Source organism: Lepus europaeus, chromosome 4, assembly GCF_033115175.1.
Source record: "Lepus europaeus isolate LE1 chromosome 4, mLepTim1.pri, whole genome shotgun sequence".
Classification (NCBI taxonomy): Eukaryota; Metazoa; Chordata; class Mammalia; order Lagomorpha; family Leporidae; genus Lepus; species Lepus europaeus.
Window position 1 is genome coordinate 76601480 of NC_084830.1, and position 15052 is coordinate 76616531.

Consider the following 15052-nt stretch of genomic DNA (forward strand, 5'->3'; position numbering starts at 1 on the left):
TAGTAATTATACACTATGTAATAACCAATTGAAATAAAATAATGAGAGCTAGTGTGTTGCCAATTTGTTCCACATTTCCTATTTTTCCTGTTTTTATATTAAATATTTGGAAAATAATCTTTAATTCTGAAGATCCTGATTGAAGCAAGGGGCTACAATAGCTTCCTCAAAGCAAGATTTTTGTTTTGTAGCCTAGAATAAAGAAGTTGTCATACTTCATTCTGTGCTTGAGAATGTACAATATTATTTCTGCCTTAAAACTCATTAGTTAGTAATTAGCTATAAAGACTAGGAGAAAATTATGCCAATAATGGAAAAGTATAAAAGATGGGTTTTCTATATGTAGGGAGAAAAAGGAATTGCTAGAAACGACTTTTTAAAATCCTTTTAAAAACAATTTAGTCCCAGCCACTTGCCTTCTTGGAAGAAGATATTCGGGAAGTTTTAAAGGAAGAAACTGGAACAGACATATTCCTCAAAGAGGAAGATGAACCTCCTTACAAAAGCTGCAAACAAGAGGTAATCTTTTAGTAGTATTGTTAACAAAAGCCCTACTGTGTCCAAGTGACTTTGCCATAATGCTTCTATGTAAATGGTTCATTCCAGCATACTGCTTCTGTGAAGAAAGTCAGAAAATCCTTAGTCTTAGATAATTGGGAAAAAGAAGAACCAGGCACTCAGCTATTGACTGAAGATGTTTCAGACATGCAGGTTTGTAAAGAATTATATTTTTAAGTTGTCACTTTAAGTCTTAGTTATTCTTGTGTCATGGGAGTTTTCTTTGGTATTCTGCATAATTCAGAGAAAAGCTATAAATTGTAGAGAACATTTACTTTTTTTTCACATTTGTTTTGAGAGGAGTTAGTTTTCTTATGTATGATATCAGAAAATGGTAGTTCTCAACACTTTAAATTTCAATATTTATCTTTGGTTCATTCTCAAAATATTTTATTCTATTATATTACTAGAGATTTCATAGGAGCCACATGCTTTCTTGGAGGGAAATGAATCAGGCCTTCCATTACTACTTATCAGTAGTCCCTCTATTTTATTCCATTTTTGAATTAGTTATTTTATTTTCCTCTTTGTTTTTTCTCTTAGTCAGAAAATATATTTTCAACATCTTTATTAATGATACCATTATTGGAAATACATGACAATAGGTGCAACTTGACTCCTGAAAAACAAGATACAAATTCAACCAACAAAACATATACACTTAATAAAAAGAAACCAAACCCTAACACTTCCAAAGTTGTCAAATTGGAAAAGAATCTTCAGGTATGGATTTATAAATTTCTTTAGTGATTTTTGTTGTTTATTCAGTGATCACTTTGGACTTACTGATCACAAATTATACCTTTTTCTTTTAAATTTATTGGCTATAACAGTAACTAACATTCACCATTGTTTTGTCACTCAAAGTAGATTTGGGATTGAGAGATTCATTGAGGGCACATATAAACTGAACATTTGAAGTTATAGTCAGACTCTTCTGGTAATTTCTTAAGCATAGTTTCTTTTATTTATTTGAAAGGTAGACAGAGATGACAAAGAGATCTCCTGTCCATTGATTCATTCCGCAAATGTTGGCTGGGGCTGGTCCAGGCCAAAGCCAGTAGCCCAGAACTCAAATCTGGGTCTCCTGTGTGGGTGACAGGGACCCAAGTCCTTGATCCATCACCTACTGCTCCCAATGGTACACATTAGTAGGAAGCTAGAAGCAGGAGTGGAGCTAGGACTTGAACCTAGGCACTCAGATATGGGATGTGGGTGTCTCAAACAGCATCTTAACTATTGCACCAAATGTCTGCCCCACTATTTCTCTTTTAAATGAAAAATAAATAAGTGTACTTCTGGCATCTCTTCTCCTATAACAGACATGTATAGACCTAATTAGGACAAGTGGTTGGAAGGAGTTTCAGCATAATTTTGTTAGAATAAGATTTCCAGTAAGTTTTTGGGTCAGAAACTGTAAAACAAAATCCTTTTCTCTGTTGCTTTGTAACCAGTATGTATCTGCAAATGAGGGCTGGAAAAGTTGTTATGGCATTACCCTTAGTTCACACCAGAAAATTTCAGAGCTCGTTGAAGAGGAAGGTTTCTTCTTTATGCTACAATGATTACAGCCCCAGAATTCCTGACATTTAAACATCCTTGAAATGTCTTTGACAATCGGTTATCTGGATTGAGCCCCTGCTTTCAAAGAGCCATGTAACACATTTTTTAAAATATCTTTAAAATTATTTGAGTTTCCAGTATTAATTGACAGAGAACTTTTTGGGAAAATTTATTATATAACAGATCATACCTTTAATATAGTGATCATATAGTAAAGGAAGAAAACAAGTACATAAAGTTGACTTTGTGTGATGAATATATTTCCTAATTTGTGAGCACATGAAGTGTTCATTCTTGGTTCATTTTTTGACATTACAACTTTTAAAAATCTTTTGCAAAATTCTGAAGAAATAAAAATGAACATTTCTCTTCATGTGAAGTAAGACTTATTTTATTTGTGGGAAGTTTGAGATAAAACTTTTAAACTGCCTCAATAGGCCTGTAAGCAACATAGTTACAATAACTGACTTTCAAAAAGTTAATTGTAGGGGTGCATTTGGCACAATAGTTAAGATTCCACTTGATACACCCGCATGCCTTATCAAAGTGACTTGGTTTTAGTCCCACCCCTACTTCTGATTCCAGTTTCCTGCTAGTATGTACCTTGGGAGGCAGCAGAGGATGGCTCAAGACTTGGGTCCCTGACACTCACCTGGGAGACCCAGATTGAGCTCCAAGTTCTTGGCTTTAGCCTGGCACAGGTCAAGCTGTTGCAGGGATTTGGGGAGTGAATTCGCAGATGGAGGAACTCTATCTCTGTCTTTGTCTCTCTGTCTCTCTCCCTTTGAAATAAAATGGGGAAAAATCATAAATACTTTACTATGTATTTTAAAAATATAACATCATTGTTTAAAAAGAAACACAATGCCAATATCAAAACATTAGAAATAATGACTTATAAAATACCCAATCAATTAAATTAACTTTAAAAAATCTAATCATGAGGCAATATGGGTAGTTATTTTAATAATTTTCATATCACTGTTAATATTTCTTTCCTAGTCAAATTGTGAATGGGAAACAGTGGTTTATGGGAAGACGGAAGACCAACTTATCATGACTGAACAAGCAAGAAGATACCTGAGTACTTATACAACTACCAGCAGCACTTCGCGAGCTCTAATACTGTAATTGTTATTGAAACTGAAAAAAATGTCCCCTCCCTTACTATATTCTATACTAAATTAGGTTGCAATGAAATTTTTATCAATTATTTTTAAAGTTTTAATAGAGCCCTAAAACGGTTTGCATCTTTTTTTTTTTATTTGGGCAGGCAAAAAGCTAATGTGCCACTTAAGTAAGGGATAGGTAATTTTATTGTTTATTTTTTAAAAGATGAGATTTTTAAAAATTGTTTTTAAAGAACAAGATGGGAAAATAATAAATGTTCATGGTTATTTGAAAAGTAAATTTTCACATATTTTCTTCACAAGATATATGTTGCTACTTTTGATGCTGCAGTTTTGTTATAGATAGATATGAGTACATATGATCTTTGAAATTAGTCTATGTATGGGAAGCACACAAAGTTTTATGAAGTACTTTTGCCTATGTGCTGATTTACTTATGCTACCATTTACAAAGAAACACAGTGGGAAGGAATTCAAAGGATGGAAAGTTGCACTACTAATTTTTGATATTTTTCAGAAACAATATAATTAACTACAGTATTAAATGTATTTATTTGAACATAGTACTAAAACAACAAGCATTGAAAAAGGGTTTTTTTTCCTTTATTAGTAAAGAGTCAGTATTTTCTTCATGAATCTCAGAAGAGCTGAGAGTTTTGTTGAATGTATTGTACAGTATGTAGGAGCAGGAAAACTTTGTAAATTGGAAAAAAGTCTGTTTTTATAATTTATTTTCATTTTTAAAGCTTAAATGTAGATATTTATATGTATACAGGGTATCTAGAAGCCAATGTTGTTTCCTGTTATTACAGCTAACATGGTGAAGAACAGTTTTGACTTTTAAGTATGAAACAGTAATAAGTTATAGCTGCAAGGAATACAATATCTATACTGTATGTCACATCTACCTAAATATTGCACTATGCCCTTTAAATCATGTTGGTTATAAAGTAGTTCTAAAAATGTACTAAATAATAACTTAATATTTTCTTTTTAAATTATATTGGGGGGTCACTTAAATTAATCTGGTGATTTGTATATGTGTTTGAAATTTTTGCATTTTGTTTAAAAATGATATGGTACCTTGGTCCCTAAAAACAGTCTGCACTTAGAAATTTATTATATTTACTCAATATTTCAGAAGTAGAGAACATTATCTTTTATTTATAAAAATATTTTGTCCTTTTATAAATGTTTTGTGTTTCTCTACAGGTTACAACAGTTGCTTCAGTTGCCTGTTTTAGGTGTTTGCACTTATTTTATTTCTTCTTGAAAGAATGTCTTTATTTGCTTTTGTGGTAGAGATTTTATGTAATTTTTGAGACATATAATGGTGTGCTGTCAACTTAAACACTGACAGGTAAATAGAATTGTACACTGTAGTTTGAATTATTTATAATTGACGCACTCTCTCCCTCTCCACTCCTGAAGTATGCTGCTATAGAAGATAGCAGAATCGGCTTGCTGCTATGAGAGAAGGAAAGAGCGACCACCACTTGCACTGTGTGAAAAGATAAAAAGCAAATGATGGCGAGTTCTCAAGTTAACTGAGTGGAGTCAACCATTACCAGACAAATTCTTACAGACACCAAAATACTACTATGTCTTAAAACAAACAAACAAAACAAAAACAAAACAACTCAGTCTTTTCTGATCTATTTTTGTGTTAAATGAAATGGAAATAGTAAGCATTCTGATGGCTTGCCTAGCTCTTCAACAGTAGAACTAAAAGGGTTTTAAGGTATATAAAAACAGTTTTTGCATATTATATGTAGTGAAAAGTGAAGAAAATATAAGGTACTAAGATTATGCCTTGTTGATAACAGATAAACCCAATTTGAATCTTCTTAGCATGTTTGTTAAGTATGTTGATTGCTTTCTAATTAATGAACTTTTCACAAAAATTTCACTTTGTAAAACCAATGATTGTAGCAAATCAAACTGGATCAATTCAGTTACCTTGAACTAAAAGCACATAATTGTTGTTTTGTTTTGTTTTTTAATGTGGCCCTTAGCTGGTTTGGATGTACATAGTTGCCACCAAAGTATAATGTCTTAGAAGAGCTATATTTTTTAAAGCATAATTTTTCTTCAGCATTAAATTATCCCAAATGGCATTATATTATATATAAGCCTGTACTTATTGAATATAGTACATATTTGGGTTGGTATTGGTTGAAGCCTCCAGTTAATTGCTTTGTTGCTTTTTTAAGATTTTTAATCTTAAATATGTCAGGCATCTCAAGTCACCTTTTTACTGTTGTGTTCATTTGAATTTCTTTCAATATGTTATAAAGATGCCAGATATACATGTAGCAGCCATACTTGCATGGAAACTGACTACACATATATAATACTGCGTTTTGTTGTAAGGTTTTCACATTAATACAACAATTACCCTGACTAAATTGAGTTTTTTGATGTATGGAGAAACTTTCCATTATATGAGAATCTTGCATACAATATTGACATATATTAACATCCAAAATAAAGCATCTGTGTACAAGCTGACTTGGCATGGCTCATTGCGCTTTGATTTTGTGTTTTATAGAATTAATTAAACCCTTGAGGATTGAGTCCCATATTCTGTCCTTAAGCCTTGTTTCTCACTTCGAATTCCCTTTATAGGAGATTTTGTCTGTTAACACAATGTGACCTCTTCACTGAACCTCATTCAGAGCCATATTTTCTTTTTTTTTTTTTTAAAAAAAAACTTTTATTTAATGAATATAAATTTCCAATGTACAGCTTATGGATTACAATGGCTCCCCCCCCATAACTTCCCTCCCACCCGCAACCCTCCCCTCTCCCGCTTCCTCTCCCCTTCCATTCACATCAAGATTCATTTTCAATTCTCTTTATATACAGAAGATCAATTTAGTATACATTAAGTAAAGATTTCAACAGTTTGCACCCACATAGAAACACAAAGTGAAACATACTGTTTGAGTACTAGTTATAGCATTAAATCAAAATGTACAGCACATTAAGGACAGAGATCCCACATGAAGAGCAAGTGCACAGTGACTCCTGATGGTGACCCAACAAATTGACACTCTAGTTTATGGCGCCAGTAACCACCCTAGGCTCTCGTCATGAGTTGCCAAGGCTATGGAAGCCTTCCAAGTTCGCTGACTCTGATCATATTTAGACAAGGTCATAAAAGACAGGGTGAGGATAGTAACCAATGATCCTAAGAGTGGCATTAACCAGGTCTGAACAATTATACAGCATTAAGTGGGGAAGAGGACCATCAGTACACACAGGTTGGAAGTAGAGCCATTGGAGGTAGAGTAGAGGTTATGATTACGAAGGAATGGGGCCCAAGTGCTCTAGACAGGGTCTAGAATAAAGGACAGAGTCATTATTAGAGGAGCTAAGAAAGGTGCTGTGTAAGCTACAATAAAGTTTTCTGATTGAGAGGCAAATAGAACCTGACAGAAGGGGCTTGATAATAATCTGGTGGGCTTTAGGCCTTGTAAGTTAAGAGGCCCAGACCTATCTATCTCTTCACATGGGGTACATCCTAAGGGAGGTGTGAACCTCCTAGGGGAAGGCACTCTGTTGACTTTCATTACTTGGCTGGCCTGGGAGGAGAGCTGGCCAGGTAAAGGCAGGTGGCATCTCTAACAAGAAATTTACAGTTCTGCCTGCAATGTTGCTGACCCTACTTGGCCATCCCCTCAGCTGCAGTGGTCACTTTGGAAGTTGGGCTGAGTGAAGGGCTTTTCAGCTTAGAGCCAATAAGATCTGTGGCTCTGACCTGGGCATCCTTCGACTCCAGGGCAGGTCCATTTCCAGTGATCCAACTCTTGGCAGAGCTGCCAGGGCTCTTCACAAGCTGACTTCTGCTGAAGCCCAGGCTTACCACATTGAAAGCCACTGCAGTGGACTGGCCTGTTGGGTCTCCTTGAGGGCAGATCACTGTACAGATCAGCCATTAATAGGCCTGCCACCCATTGCTTCTGATGCCTAGCTTTCTTTTCCTCCTGGTTTTTGTTAAAGCAGACCAGAGGATGCAAGTCAAGGGAGTGCCCAAGTCCCATCTCTAATCTTCGGTGGCCTGAACTACAAGTCTATAGTCACAGGCATGTTCTGTAGTAGTTTTTCTAAGGTAGACAATGCCCATGAGGAAAATTATATTCTCACTTGAAAACTTTCTTTCCCTTTGGTCTGAAAGGGAGGTTTTTTCTACTTACTGTTTACTTGGCTGATGGCGAAGTGAATCTAGCTATGAGATTATTATTTAAGTTCTTATTTTGGCTATGCTATTACAGAAACATGTTAGCCATCTCTTTTATAAGGTCTAAAGATTAAATTGTGCATCCTACAGATTCCTTTATAATAGAATTAGTTTCTTACCTTGAGGAGAATAGAGAAGTGAAAGAACAAGTTGGGCTTAGAATAGAGAAATGAGGGAGCAAGTCCTAGATCGCTTGCTGACAATAGCAATATTACGTGAATACTTAGGAAATAGTTTCAACTATTAGATAACAACTTAATAAAACATTTACCAGAATGTCCAATGCCTTCTATAAATTTTAAGAATCATGTATTTGGAAACACCTCTTAAATATCTAACATGGTGTAGTTTGTTTAACCAGTAAACTTAAGCACAACCATCTAAAATGTTTTTAGTTTGTTTCTACCAACAAGTATAAAACATATGATGCAGAGATTCAGGTCACACGAATTAAAATGTATCTGATTAATTTTAGCAGCTTAAATTTATGGACAATCTTATCTATAAGCCAATTAAAATAAAACTCTTAATAAAATTTTCCTATGTGGACATACAATGTGTACACACATATAACATAACATAATAGACCAATATAGCAATTTTAATAATAGTTCTTAAAATCTTTAACTCTTTTTGTAGATTGCCAATTGATTTGAATTGCTTTTTGTTTTTAGTAACCTCAGTTAACCATACTTTCTCTCAGTTGGTACTGTTAATAATTATTGGCTTCATCTGTTTACAGAGCCATCCCAAAGTACTGAATACAATAGGAGTGGTTGGAAAAAGTCCATAGGAACCTATAGGAGGACAGCTAAACACAGAACCAACAACGCTTTAGTTTTATGAGCAGCAAATCATATATAACTGTGGATGACAAAAGACTTTAAGGCGCCATGTTTAAAATTATAAACTCATTAACCAACAAGAGGCATTTGCTTACTTCACAGTATTTTTGAAAGCACCTGTAGGATTTTACAAGTATTTAACCCTTTAGGCCTCTGGGGCTTTCTCATTAAGATAACTATCATGTCTATTAACACAAGATCATTAGACTTTTTAATTCTCAAACATTTGTATTAATAGCATTTTCCATTATAGAAACTTAAAATTTAGTACCACGTCACATCTTGACAGTACTTCAAATATAATCCAAATAGCCTGATTAGTTGGTGTCTCTATAAGATGAGAGACATAGGTCCTTCAATTTTTTCAGTTGGGCCCAAACTGGAAAAACCAAAGTCCAAGATTTACTGGAAATTTTAGAGTCCAGATTGTTTGAAACTTTGATTTTTTGAATGCCTGTCAAGAATGCCAAGAAGGCTCAAAATCCAAAATATCTGGTTGAAATAAGATTCCTTAAAATCATGACATAACATAGACCAAATTTGATCATTGTTACAAGGTGATTATTCAAATCTTTGAAAATAAGCACATATTTAAATAACCCATAGCTCTTAATAAAAATTCAGCTGTTTTTGAACAATTAGAATTTAATAGACATCAAGAGAACATAATAGATTACTTTAACACATTGCTTTAACAGAGAATCAGATTTTAATTCTATGTCAAAGAGAAATTGAGCTTCCTGTGATCTTTTGCTGTGAGGTTTCTTTCCTTTACCTTCTTTCATATTGATGATCATGTTTCTGTGTTTCTGTGTGTAACACATCTTTAAGCATCTTTTGCAGGGCTGGATGAGTGGCGACAAATTCTTTCAATTTCTGTTTGCTATGAAAAGTCTTTATTTCACCTTCATTCACAAATGAGAGCTTTGCAGGATATAATATTCTGGGCTGGCAGTTTTTCTCTCTTAGTACCTGGGCTATGTCTTGCCATTCCCTTCTAGCTTGTAGGGTTTCTGATGAGAAGTCTGCTGTGAGTCTAATTGGAGATCCTCTGAGAGTAATCTGACGTTTCTCTCTTGCACATTTTAGGATCTTTTCTTTATGTTTCACTGTGGTGAGTTTGATTACAACATGTCGTGGTGAGGATCTCTCTTGGTCATGTTTATTAGGGGTTCTATAAGCTTCCTGTACTAAGATGCCTCTGTCCTTCTCCAAACCTGGGAAATTTTCTGCTAGTATCTCACTGAAAATGGCTTCTAATCCTTTCTCCCTCTCCATGCCTTCAGGAACTCCCAGAACCCGAATGCTAGGTTTTTTAATAGTATCCTGTAGATTCCCGACAATATTTTTTAGATTTCTAATTTCCTCTTCTTTTCTTTGGTTTGCCTGTTTCCTTTCCTGTTCTCTGTCTTCTTAGTCTGATATTCTCTGTTCTGCTTCACCCATTCTGTTTTTAAGGCTCTCTAATGTGTTTGTCATTTGATCTATTGAATTCTTCATTTCATTATGATTTCTCGTCACTATCACAGTTTCTTGTTCTACTAGTTGTTTCATTTCATTTTGATTCCTCCTTAATATTTCATTTTCACGAGAGAGATTTTCTATCTTGTCCATTAAGGATTTCTGTAGTTCAAGAATTTGTTTTTGAGAAGTTCTTAATGTTCTTATCAATTTTTTGAGATCTGCTTCTTGCATTTCTTCGATCTCATCATCTTCATAATCTTGAATTGGGGTGTCTTTTTCATTTGGGGGCGTCATTGTGTCTTCCTTGTTCTTGTTAGCTTGGTTTTTGCGTTTGTTGTTTGGCATGTTGGAGATATTTGGTTTCTTCACTGTGGTGTTTTTTCTTGTTACACTATGGCTCTATATTAAGTGGACTGTCTGCTTTCGGTGGAGCCTTAGAGGCTTGAGATGAGTGTGGCCTGAGAGCTGTGTTTGGTTCCTCAGGGTTGAGGGTGTGTGAAAGGTGACACTCCCAGGTTAGGTGTGGTAAATCTCTCTTTCTTTCATTCTTTTTTTTTTTTTTTTATTCGAAAGGGAAGTAATTCCGCACAGGTGAACGCACAGCTGAACGTAATTGGAGGTAGTTGGCAGGCAAATGATATACCTACAGGAGCCAGAGATCGGAAGCTCTTTCCGAAGGACCACACAGGGAATCTCTGCTGCCCTCAGTGTGGGCTCCAATTCTCCTGCAGTCTCCCACTGGGTTGCCAAGTTAGATCCTAATCTCCTGTTATTTCACCCCTCCCCCCAGAGTCAGGTTTTTCTGCTAGGCTCAGGGCCAGTGCAGACCTGAGGTCGCCCTGCTTATGATGTATGTCCAAAATGGCTCCTGCTCTTTGTCTTGCTCGCCTTTGAGGGGTGAGCAGAGAGAGAGAAACTTGTGTCTGTATCGGTCACTTCTTTTTCCCCTCTCTCTCTTCTAGTTAGCCTGGTGAACTTTTCCCCATGGAGTTTCAAGCCTCTTTCCCTCTAGTCTCCTCTTTCCTTTTTCCCGCTGGTGTCTTGGGCTATTGAGGTTCGGCTCACCTTGCGTTCCAGCGCTGCTGTGTTGAGTCTGCCGCTGGTGTCCCGAACTTGGGCTCCCACGCTCTCCACGCAGGTCCACTGTGAATCACTAGTTCCAGAAGAGTTTCCTCTGCTGTTTCTTCCCCTACTCTTCCCTGAACCTGCAGTATCTCCACTTTTATTAAACTGTCTCTTCCCCGACTATCAGTGTGCTCCCTTCCTATTCCGCCATCTTGCCTCCAGTCCTCCAGAGCCATATTTTCAACTTCTCTTTAGATGCTTCCATATGACTCATGTCTAAAGCAGATTCCTTTATCCCAGCTTGAATCTGTCCTTCCTTTGTTCTGTCACTGAATGATATCACCCATTGATAACCTCCCTCCCCTCCTACACTGAAATCTATAAAATTTCAGCATGCGTAAGTCTGCTGTTCTAATTATCTTCCTTCATCTATTTTTTGGATCTTTGCACTTACTGCTGTGACCTCCATCCTACAGAAATATCAAGAAGCTGCAGTGGCATCAGGGTGTCATCTGGGAAGGCCACCTGGTCACTCTGTCAGGTCTCTGCAGTTTGACATTACCTCCATGAATTCATCATCACCCAGATTCTACCCTTAGCCTTCTAGGCTCAGAAATCTGTTGAAATTAACTCACTGGAAGTGAGTTTACCACTCAGTGGAAGGCTTGTCAAGTTTGTAAGACTGTTGCATGAAACTGGAATGCCAATTCATTAATGAATAGTGTGAAATAAAACTACTTAGAGGACTAGGCATGTTATCTTCTTTAATGTAAGCAGAAAGGAACAAATATAAAAAACAGATCCGGGAGAGCAATGGCAATGCCCTGTCTTCAGGGCAGCCTGACCCGACTCAGGAGCCCAACAAACCCCCCTCATTGTAGCTAACCACACTGGGTGGTGCCAAGAGAAGGGCAAGGTGACCTGTGTCATGGGATGTCAGTGATGATGGCTTGCTGGAAGCAAAATGAATTCTGCGATGGACTGCACAGAAAAGAGATCCAAGATTTCTTCAGTTGTGCTTCAAGGGTTCAAGAAGCCCAAAAGATGAGATCACCCAGGAAACTTTGGGAGAGTCTGGGTGTCTACCCTCCAAGAAACTGAATAAATTGTTAGAGGTTTCCTAACAAACATTACATCAGTTGAAAATAGAAAAGCATTTCCAGTACTGGAATATAGCTTCTGAGGACTGCATGGAGGTGTTTCAGAGACATCTGTGAGAGGGCACATGTTCCCTTTGAAGGATGCGTGAGGCAAAACACTTTTTTTATTCTTTGGCATCATGATCTGGGTGGAAGTTATGTGTTATCTTGAAATAAAATCTTTGAAGAGAGAAAATAAGCCAGACCTGATCATATCTCTCCTATTCAAAAACCTCCCATGAATAGTAATTCTCTTGGTTCTTCACTCTTCTGGATCTGGTCATCCTTTCCATACTTTGTCAATCATGTTGGTCACCTGGGTCTCCCAAAACGCGAATGTGCGTGCTCTTATCTCTGATACTGGGTTTCTGAAATTCTCTCTGGGTGACTGCTCTTTTTTTGTCTCTCTAGACTCTTAAAAATCTTAGCCTTTCAAGGCACTGGTCTGTGAATCATTTCCTGACTATCCTAGTGCTTCCATAAAACCTTCATAGTAGACTTTACATTTCTGAAGAGTAGCAATTGCTATTTATAACACTTTGATTTCTGTATCTAGCATGGTGCTTACAAAAAATCTCACTAAATGTTAAATTGAATTTTTAAAAGTAGTCATGACTATTGGAATATTAACTGAGCTTACGTAAGTGTGAAATTACATAGTATGAAACTAGTTTTATAGCAAAGAAATTATTACTTTATTAAAAATCATATACTCATTTTATAACCAAGTAATTTCCTGCTTTATTTATCCAGTTACAGAGTGACAGGCCTGCCAGCCAATCAGATCTTTAGTGTCTAATGTTAAACATGATAATTGTCCTGATGTGCTCTGAAAAGTGAAATTTTATTACACTTAAATTGTAAAGGATAAATGGAACCAAGTGAAATTCCATCCCCCCCCCTTTTTTTTAAAGATTTATTTTATTTGAAAGAGTTACAGAGAGAGGTAGAGACAGAGAGGTCTTCCATCTGCTGGTTCACTCCCAAGATGGCCTCAACAGCCGGAGCTGAGCCGATATGAAGCCAGGAGCCAGGAACTTCTTCCAGGTCTCCCATATGGGTGCAGGGGCCCAAGGACTTGGGCCATCTTCCACTGCTTTCCCAGGCCATAGCAGAGAGCTGGGTTGGAAGAGGAGCAACCAGAACTAGAACCAGTGCCCATATGAGATGTTGGCGCTTCCGGCCAGGGTTTTAACCTGCTGTGCCCTAGCGCTGGCCCCATCCCCTATTTTTTTAAAAATAAGTTCAGATATAGTTAATATTATGTCAAATATAACTAGGAAACCAAGAAAAAGTACACTTGGAAAAGAATTATTTGTGGCTGATGTTCTAGGAAGAGTGTTTTGAAAAGTTTTTAGCATCTTGGCATAAGTACGTTAAAAGCTGTTGAATTTGAGCAAACTTCATTTTAAAAGTAGCTAAATGTACTTTTCTTGTTTCTGAAGCTCTCAGACTGGGTATGCTAATTCAATTTCCAAGTACAGAATGTACTAGGTTTGAATGGATTTTCCTGGCCAGCACAGGAAAAGGAGGGAGATTCACTTTGCTCACTTTTAACTACTATAATATTGCCAGCAATAGCTCAAAGGTTTGAAGAGAATCTGACATAGGCCCTAATATAGTTAGCATGTCTTTATTCAGCTTCACTGAGTGCTTTCTATACCCTGTGCCAGGTACTGGGGGAGCTGTTGCAGATAGTCTCAAAGACTATCTTATTCCTTAAGGAAGTGATACTAGAAAGGAAAATGAATAAATATTTAATCTCTCTTCTCTTTTGGCCAAAAGTGAGATGGACAAAGCAGCCAAGTTCCCTGATATATGTATGGATGCTCATTTGTGAGTAGAGAAATATTTGAACTCGGCCTAGATAGTGTGACAATTTTTTCCCCTCTTGTATGCAAAATTGGTTGGGTTAGGTGGTTCAGTGGATTCTTGTACCACTTGGGAAATTCATGGGCTAAAAGTTTTGAGCAGCTGCAGCCATTTGCCAGCTACTGTGATAAACCTCTATGTACATGCACCATCTCATTTAATCCTCACAGCAATCCTATGGGATAAATGCTGTTATAGTTCACTGAAAAATTCTTTTTTATTTGAGAGAGACTTGAGCACTCCCATCTGGTTCACTGCCCAAATGCCCACACAGCCACTGCTAGAGCCAGAAGCTGGAAAGCAACCAAGGTCTACCACATGGGTGGCAGGGATCCAATTACTTGAGCCATACTGCTTCCTGGTGGTGTGCATTGGCTGGAAGCTGGAGTCCGGCTGGAGCCAGAAATCCAACTCTAGCACTCTGACGTGGGACACAGACTTCTTAACCACTTGACTGAGTACCCACTCCTATAATCTACTTTCATGGAAATGGAAACAGGCTTAAGGCCTTGACTGAACTCCTTTGTGTGCGGCTGCCTTGGCCGGCCACACAGCCATGGGTGTCCCCTGTGGTGGTCCGTCCTGGACCATGCTCTCCCAGCACCCTTCCCCTTGGGGCATGCCTGTGACCACTCCTGCGGGGGCCCAGAGGCTGGCGTGGGCAGGGTGGGAGTGGGCACATTATTGAGCACATTTGCTTTTTGCTCAGTTAACTATGAATACAAATAATGTCTGATTTAAGTTTGGTAATATATTTTATTTAACCCAATATATCCAAGATACTGTAATTTTAATGCATGGTAATATACAACATTTTCTTTTTATTTGACAGAGTTATAGACAGTAAGATAGAGAGAAAGGTCTTCCTTTCATTGGTTCACCTCCCAAATGACCTTTACGGCTGGAACTGCGCCAATCCGAAGCCAGGAGCCAGGTGCTTCCGCCTGGTCTCCCACGCAGGTGCAGGGGCTCAAGCACTCGGGCCATCCTCCACTGCACTCCCGGACCACAGCAGAGAGCTGGACTGGAAGAGGAGTAACGGACTAGAACCGGCGCCCATATGGGATGCTGGTGCCACAGGCGGAGGATTAACCAAATGAGCCACAGCGCCGGCCCCAATATACAACATTATTAATGAACTATTTTGCTTATTTTTTTCGTTCTCTTTGAAAT

General features: G+C 37.5%; 1 protein-coding gene across 8 annotated transcripts in view; it reads left to right on the top strand.

Moving 5' to 3' along the window:
• Window positions 1-5762, top strand: part of MYBL1 (MYB proto-oncogene like 1) — a 47240-nt gene extending 41478 nt beyond the window's left edge. For 4 of the 8 annotated variants that reach the window (XM_062188406.1, XM_062188407.1, XM_062188409.1 and 1 more), the window contains 5 exons: window positions 403-519; window positions 607-711; window positions 1102-1281; window positions 3124-3248; window positions 4683-5762. In XM_062188406.1, the coding sequence (XP_062044390.1) occupies window positions 403-519; window positions 607-711; window positions 1102-1281; window positions 3124-3248; window positions 4683-4695 (540 nt within the window). In that variant the 3' untranslated portion in view covers window positions 4696-5762. Of the gene's footprint in view, window positions 1-402; window positions 520-606; window positions 712-1101; window positions 1282-3123 lie in introns of all 8 variants that reach the window. The other 4 variants (XM_062188411.1, XM_062188412.1, XM_062188408.1 and 1 more) reach the window with 3 other exon arrangements.
• Window positions 5763-15052: the final 9290 nt, after the last annotated feature.